At 44.4% G+C, this 8,438-nt stretch overlaps 1 protein-coding gene across 1 annotated transcript in view; it reads right to left on the reverse strand.

Moving 5' to 3' along the window:
• The window catches only part of PPP3R1 (protein phosphatase 3 regulatory subunit B, alpha), a 59,088-nt gene extending 53,605 nt beyond the window's left edge, over window positions 1–5,483 (reverse strand). The window contains exon 1 of the mRNA XM_027131872.1: window positions 5,033–5,483. Coding sequence (XP_026987673.1) covers window positions 5,033–5,035 — 3 coding nt within the window. The 5' untranslated portion in view covers window positions 5,036–5,483. The remainder of the gene's footprint in view (window positions 1–5,032) is intronic.
• Between the last annotated feature and the right edge of the window lie 2,955 nt (window positions 5,484–8,438).

Raw genomic sequence — 8,438 nt, forward strand, 5'->3', positions numbered from 1 at the left:
ACTGCTCAAACATGCTGCCCCTTCCTACCTCCAGGCCGTCAGGTTCCTTCTGCTAGCTCCTAGACCATGGTATCTATGCAGCAGGCACTGTTAATATTTCACAACACTCTATCTTATTGAACTTAGACTCGTGCAACATAGCATTCTAAGCAGTAATTACCAAATGATGAGAGAAGACTAGAGATGAAACAACAGTCAACCTAGAAAGCTGGATGTTTCTTGAGGGCGGAATAGCATTCTAGGGTATCCCTCGAATCAAATCTTACCCAAGTACATAGGCTCTTGATAAATATTTGCTGAGTGGATGGCAGTATTATCTATCCAGTCACCCAAGCCAGAAGCCACAGCAAGATTCACCCCTTCCTTCCCCATAATCCAAGTCACCAAGTCCTATCTTCTGCCTCCTAAATGTGTCTCATACCTGGTCCCTCCTCTCCATCTGCACTGTTATTACGTTCTTTCAGGTCCTTAATATCTCACTTTACAGTAATAATTTTTTAATTGGTCCCCATTTCTACATTCAGCTACCCTATTTTATCCACACGACCATAAGATTGATCCCTCTAAAACAGTAAATGAGACGATGTCATTCTCCTGCTTAAAAACAATAACTTCCCACAGGCTTTAAGGAAAAAAATATTAATTCCCTTATGTGATATACAAACCCTTCTAGGATCCTGCATCAATCTACCTGACCACCCTGTCTCTCCATTCCACCCTACCCCCTACCCTCCAGCCATGCTGAACTGGCTTATATATTCATTCCTCAGTGGCTTTAAACATAAAGCTTTCTACCTAGAGTGTCTTTCCCACTGGCTAAATATTCATCCTTTTAAGCCTCAGCTCAGGCACCATCTTTTCCATGAAGCTTTCTTTGAGTGACATTCATTCATCTCTCCATCCAATCCCCACCTCAGTTTGGATTACACCTCTCCCCTGCCATGTGCTCTTACAGCACCCCATGTTTAGTTTGTTAATAGCACATATCACACTGCATAATAATTGTCTTGTTCACCTAGTTGATTAAGTTCCTTGGAAACTATAATTATGTCTTCTGTTTGTATAGTCAATGCTAGGTATATTAACAGACACTCAACTAAAATTTAAATAAATACATTCCATGCTATTCTCTAAACAGTGGCTCTCAAAATTTAGCACAGATCAGAGCTACCCAGAGGCATATAAATCTAGACTGCTTGGCCCCAGCCCCGGAGTTATAGATTCAGCTGGTTCAGGGTGGGACGTAACAGGTTCCCAGATGATGCTGATGCTGTCCAGGAATCACATTTTGAGTGTCAGTGCTCCAAATCTATGTTCTCTCTTCCTAGCTCCAGGATTTAGAGTCTTTTCCTAGCTACCTCCAACTCCGCCTACTGCAATGCTAATCTTTTTAGACCCAGCTCAATTGTCACCTCCTTCATAAAACTTCCCCTAATCCCCAAAGAAACTGATTTTGCTCTTTCCTCAATTTCTGTCCAGCTTTGTGTATATTATTCATATGGTAACATGCTAACTTTCTTTCACACCTATTGGCAGTTGTCTCATGTTCTCTACTTAAATGAAGGCAGGAAACCTGCCTTAATCATTTTGATATCCTCCACAACCTGGCAGAGTAACCAGTGAAATGCAGACGAAACCTACAAGTATTTGTTCATCTAAACGAATCCCTGCAGACTGCCCCGACTCTGGGCCCACCATCTGTCTGACTCGCTTAATCCTCCTGGCCCAAGCTGACTTCTTACACTGCCTTGTACTTTTGCTTGCCTTACAACCTATGACAGATGCCTGATCCTCGCACACTTGTCTGTCCCTCTCTCATTGCTGACTGACCCTTAGTCAGCTTCTTTGCCTTGTACTCTGAACGCTTTTATTTTCTTAACCACTACGGGACATAGTAAATGGAGAAATTTTCTCTTTATGATTGATCTGAATTTTAATTCTGCTGGCCATAAGACAGGTTGCTTGCTTTTTTCTGAAGTAGCCTTTCTTGGACAGAGAATTCAAACTAAAATATGCTGTGTACAACTCCAAGTGCAGTTATTGTAGACAGCAATAAATGTGTTTTAGGTTCTATTTACAGATGGTGGAGATAATTGTAATACAAAGTTTAAAAACACAAAAACATAAAAAAGGTCACTTATGATATGTAAGGCTGGCCTAAGAAACAAAACTTAAAAGAATAGCTAATTATTTATGCACTATGTTCATATATGCATCCAAAACAAAATTTGTATTACCTATTCCAACGAAAAACAGATACCAAAACACCTGGTCATATTTCTGAGTTACACTAATGACAAGTAAAAACTACATCTGATACATAAAAAGTTAACTGTTTCTAAAAATGCCCCTACAAGATTTACTCCTTCAAAAATTACTGAGAGACTGTTTTCAATCACACCGATCTAAACATTCTACTTGATTATTTTATTCTTATTTTACCTCTGTGTGTAACACTTAAGTACTCTATCTAAAACTATACATACCTACCTAGAGAAAATATTGTGATGATATATTTATTTCAATAAATAAACATGCATTTATTTAATCATAGACAACTGACCAGTAATGGTTCAAGAAAAATTCTTTGGAGCTCAGTACTCACATTTTTATATGCATATGCATAATTTTCAGCCCATCTGCTCAACAGTTTAATATGACCCAAATAGAGATGAAGGGATATAACAGGAAAAAAAGAAGTAGGCTACTTTTAAGGTAGCAAGTAAAATTAATACCTGTCAAAAAAGATTCTTGATAGGCTCAATTCAATCTCTAAGCCTTTTTACTTTCCCCTTACTTGAATTAATCACTGATATTCATAAATTAAAATCTGCTGACAAAAATGTATGTCCATAACACTCAGTAAAAGTTATAAAGATTTTCCAAAGGGAATGAAAGTTTTCAGAACTGTATGCCCAATTAACAAGATAAATGAACCAGATCACTCCAAAGTCCAATTTATTTGAATTAATCAATATTCCATATGGCAGAGTTGAGCTACAGTCCTGACACTTTCGAACCAGTGCTATATTCAGCAGACCAACATAATCCTAAAAGTTGAGGGGCCACTGTCACAACAAATTATGTCCTGAAATGTTATTGAGAGGACGGCAGGAAAAAAAGCCAAGAGTGAATCAGAAAATAAATACTAAAAAGGAAACTGTAAAGAAGAGAGAAATAATGACCTGGAAGAAAAAAATCTCATACGGTGATTTTAAAATATTTTTGAAAAATAAGGAAACACTGAGTATCAGGAAGATAAATTTAAGACCTAAAAGAGAATTTTCAAAATTCAGCGTATTGTTCAAGAAAAAAAAACTATTTGGAAAGCAGATCATTCTGCTATACACTGCATAAACAAGAAGACTAGGTCACTGTTCCTCAAAACGTATCATTTATAAATAAAGGTAAAAACACTGGACAAAGATCTTCAAGATCTGGACCTTCAGGTAAAATACATGTATAGAGAAGTTGTATTAAAGCACTAAAGTTCAATTCATAACTCCAAAAGATTATGCAAAAAAAAAAAAAAAAAGGCTGCACTATGAATGGCTCCGCTCTAACTTGTTTTCTGTAAGTCTCGAAAAGCCTAAGTTTTGACTCGGAAGGCCAAAATCGTCTCTGAGCTGCCTCCGAAGTTGGCAGGGTAAAACTTCCTCTACATATCAAAACCACTAATCATTTATTAAGTCTGCTCCTAATCTGAATTTTAAGGACACTAATAGGTGCGCTTAATCATTTGTCCTGTTTTAAATAAAAGCTGACTTACTTGACTAATGTCACTTTCTTCCCCCCCCCAATCACACAAATTGATCCCAAGTTGCAGTCCACAGAATTTCTCTCTTCACTCACCCACCGCTCTATTTTGAAATGCTTAATATTTACATACAAAGTGAAATAAATGCAATTACAAGGTGCAAGACATTACGCCAAGCAATCCGTCGAAAAATCTTCGGACAACTGTTTAAAGACTTGTAGAAAAAGCCTAACGACCAAATCACCTGTTCGGATATCTGATATAGATGAAAAAGCACTGCAAACTTTTTCTACTATGCATGCAATTCTTGATTACAAAGAGGAAACTGCACCGGCTAGCCGGAGCGAGAAAACCGGTAGGGTAACAGGCTAAAAGGGCGTCGTTGATTTCTTGGCTACAGTGACAGAGGCGGGAGACACACCCCTAGCGTCGGTCGGAAACACTACAGCAGTGAATTCTACCTAGGGATTAATGTGAGGCTAAGGAAAGACAAATTTAAATCGCCATGATTCAAAAACAATCAGCACAGGAGAGACTTACGAAGGTAACAAAGAAAACGAAAAACCCTTGGCAGTAAGTAAGCACTAAAAAACAAGTATCTCCGTTTATCACAAACCGAATTTAGACTTGTTTTCATGAATCTACACCTTAGACCTCTCCGGTTCGCCACTGCAGAGTAAAGCAGCAGCGAAAAACAACCAAAAAACAAAAAACCTCGTACGTTTGCAAACAGCAGTGAAATAAACACGAACTGGAGAGGGGGAAGTAAGGCAGAATTCCTTCCAAGGCTCGTTGCTTGAAAACAGAGTATGAGTGGGAGAAAGAGCAGCCCTGGAGAGAAAGTGGGTCTTATATAAAGGGCCATTTGCCACACATGATTTCCACAGGATTCCGGAATCTCCCCGAACTTGAGAGAGTGAGTCTGGGGGTGAGGGGGGGGCTCCACGTGGAAGACGGTCCGGAGAAAGGGAAGGCAGGCCGATCTGAGGGCTGTCCGGAGCGGACGGCCCAGGCAGCGGGGTGTCGAGGCCGGGGCGGAATCCCGGGGGCGCGGGGGGGGGGGGGGGCGGAGGGGCGCCCCGTGGAGGCCCGGGGGCGGGCGGCGGGGCCCCGCCGTGCTGTCAATAGGCCGCCCGCCGCCTCCGGGCCGCTGGGGCTCTCTCGGGTCTCTCGAATTTTCCACCGGGGGAAGCCGCCCCGGGGCGTCCGGACTCGCCCCCGCCCCTGGAAGCGGCGGGCGGGGAGCGATGGTGCGTGGGGAAGCCAAAGGCTCACCATTTTGCTGGGCGGTCGGCGGCTCGCTCGCGCGGAGGAGTGTCGGCGCTCAGACTGGCTCCCGCAGGAAGCTGCGGCGGCGGCGGCGGCGGCGGCGGCGGCCCAACTACGGTCGGCTGGGGCGGCTGCGGCCCTCGGGACGCCCGCGGGGGAGGGGGTGCGGGCTGGGGGAGGGGAGGCGGCGCCGCGGAGACCGCGCCGGCCGGGTGACTGGGCACACGCGGGATCGGGCAAGGAAAAGAGAAATTAAGGTCGAGATTCAGAGGAGAGCGCGGGAGGAGAGACGGCGAGAAGGGGGAGAGACAGAAACGGGGGGGAAAGGGGGCCAGGAGGCTCGGGGGCTGCAGCCTCGCGCTCGTGCTCGCGCCCGCGCAGGAGCCGTAACGGACTCACTGCAGTGGCTCGCGCTGACCCGCAACCTCAAGGCACGAAAAAGGGGGAGGGCGGGACAGGGAGGGGAAAGCGGAGCGCAGCGGCGCTCTGGGCGGAGGGCGGGGGCGCGCGCGGAGCTGGCAGCGGGGGCGGGGCTTCTGCGAGCGCCGCACATCCGGGAACCCGCGCGCCGGCTCGGCGGCGGCCGCCGTGGCGGCGCTCTGGCGAGCTCTGGTTGGGGAGCTCGGAGCGCGCCGACCACGTTCGCCGCTCCGCCGGTCGCCCCCTGCGTGCGGGGCGGGGGGAGCGCGGGGGCGGGGGCGCGGACGTTGCTGACGTCGTGTGGCGGAGCCCTTCCTGTCATGTGGCTGCAGGCGGGCGGGGTGGGAGGGTGAAGGGGGGAGAGGCAGGGCCGGGAGCAGAAGGAGGAAATACGAGGGTGCCCGGGGAGGGAGGAAATGCGAGGGGTGCGCGAGCATCGGGCGAAGGGAGCCCTGGACCCTGGAGTGGGAGCCTCGTTGGGGAGGAGGAGCAGATGAGCGGCCTTAAGGTCGGAACCACCCAGGTTCCTCACCAAAGAAAAAAAAAAGGCAATCCCGGTCCTGGGGCTAGAGGGAATCAGTTTGCACTCGAAGACAGGTATCTTTGCACCAATGTGATGGCTTGGACCCCCTACAGAATGCATGTCGCATCTAGACAGTTATCACCCGCAGGCCCACACTCCAATATGGGTTGGCAGTCAGGAGCCGGGTTGGAAAGACAGGAGAAGAGCCAGAGTTGGCCGCAGCTTGAGGCGTGGGGAGTCACAGGACAACCGAGTAGAGGGGCTGCTTCCCACTGCCGCAAAGCCCTTGTCACCCAGCTCTGGATTTTCCTTAAACCCTCCAGGCTACCTTTTGACACGGGGAGGCAGTGTTTGTTTTGGAAAAACGCTATAAAACAGATTGACCACTTGTCCCTTTAGTCGTGCTGTATCCACTGTGGTGGCAATTAGCATTCCCGGAAAATTCAGACAGCGGTGGGAAATGGAGTACAGAAAAGCATAAGGAGGAAAGTTATGAAAAAGCTGCCAGGAGAGGTGTGATAAACATAATGAAGAAAACATTTTGCAACAGTTTTAACCACTTCTTTTCAAGTCTGGATAATCTCCTGCGTGTGTGTGTGCGTGTGTGTGAGTGAAATAGAGCAAGAGATGTTTACTGAGTGGTCAGAAACTCCTTATCGACAAATCCTTTTGAGTAGTTTTATAAAAAGCTATAGTGTTTTTAAAGGCAGTCTGTTAAAGCTCCTTACGTGAGAGTTTTAATTCTTATGCGCTGTGATAAGCACTCATCTTTTGTAACAGAAGCTCAGTGATGTGCGCTAGGTCTCCCCACCCCCCCCCCCGTTTCTTTAAGAACTACTTTGTTTCCGTGTCAGAATAAATAAGGAAAAGTAACTTTGATGACAAGCTGTATCACACAGTGAATGTATCAAGGAAAGGCCAAGAAATGACCCTGTTTCTTCCACCGTTTAATCTACGAGTCTTGACTTAGATATATTGCTATTTAGATTCTAAAATGTATTCCAAAACAGGGGGAAATCCCTAAGGCAAATTGTCATTTACGTTTTCTAGGTATATTATTTTTAATTAGTTTTGCATCATATAATTAAGACAGGCTCATTTTTTTTAAAGTGCAATATTTTAAGCATTCCTCCCCCTCAGCTCCACATCTCAGAGATAATATAATCACTGTAACTGCGTTTGTGTGTCCCTCAGACATATTTAGTGAAAATCAAATTTATCATTTTGACTGAGGATTAAATACTAAGAAGGAATTTGAGCTATATGGGATGCAGTAGGTTTAGAGTAACCCATAATTTTGTCATGATTTGAGCCAATTCAGAGTATAATCATTTAACAGATATCTATTATGAACCTAAATCAGGAATTCAGGAGCTCAGCACTGTGAAAGGTTGGTTAGCCTCTGTGACTGATGAAAGCAAGAGACACAAGGCCAGTTCACTTGTTTCTTCCCATCCTGCAAAGGTACCAGAGTTCACCACTTACATTCTCCCAGCTTTGTGTATACTGCATAAAATACAGACACGTAGCAGGTAACATCTCTGACACTGAAACAAATTATTCGGAATCCATTAAGAGAGGTAAATCCAAAATGCACCTTTAATATCCTTGTTTTTCCCCTGAGGTCAAAAAAGAAAGTATGATAAATAATCACTCCCCTTTTTGTCATTTTCCACTAAGGCAACAGGTACCAAATAGCCCTGCCAAAAACACACATATTTTTAAATAATTAGAAAAGTGAAGAGGCAAAGGACATATCTAATAAGTGGATTGTTATTCCTAGAAAAATTAGCAACCAAAAGATGATTCTTGGGAAGCATTATGGAGGTGAGTTGGAAGGAGAGACACTTAAGATAGAGTTACCAGTTACAAGAATGGTAACAGCTAGGCATGCAGTAATGAGACGTACCAATGGTGGACAAAGGAAGGGGTCAACAGGAAAGACATGGAGTAAAAATGGACTGACTATGCAACTTAGCAGATGTAGGGAACAAGAAGAGGGAGAAATATAAGATGACTAGTTTTAGTTTGGATGACAGAAAATAGTGTTACCATTGAGAAAAATAAAGAAATCAGGAGAAGTTTGATTGCTGAGTGAAAGAGATGAGATTGGATTTTAAAATGCTAAATCTGTGTTGCTGGTGAGATATCTTTGTGGAAGCACCCAAGTAGAAAGAAGCCGGAGATGCAGGGTAGAAAGGGAGAGAGATGTGGGAATCAACTGAAAAATAGAGATTGTAATTGAAATCTTCAAATGTCCCCTCACTTAGTGATAAGAAAAAGAAAGGACCCCAAGATCGTAATAAAGTTGCTAAGTAGAAAAAAAATTTTTTAAGTTTTAAGGAAGAGAGAGAGTAATGTTTACAGTCATATTTGACCACAGCAGCTTTAGGCTTCAGTATCTCCATGGTTATCTTTAAGAAGTTAGATATGTCACAGGGAATTTTATCCAGATCGTTGTGATATCCA

The sequence above is a fragment of the Aethalodelphis obliquidens genome, unplaced genomic scaffold (assembly GCF_003676395.1).
Source record: "Aethalodelphis obliquidens isolate GAN/ISIS:26980383/991018 unplaced genomic scaffold, ASM367639v1 scaffold40, whole genome shotgun sequence".
In the NCBI taxonomy this organism is placed as follows: domain Eukaryota; kingdom Metazoa; phylum Chordata; class Mammalia; order Artiodactyla; family Delphinidae; genus Aethalodelphis; species Aethalodelphis obliquidens.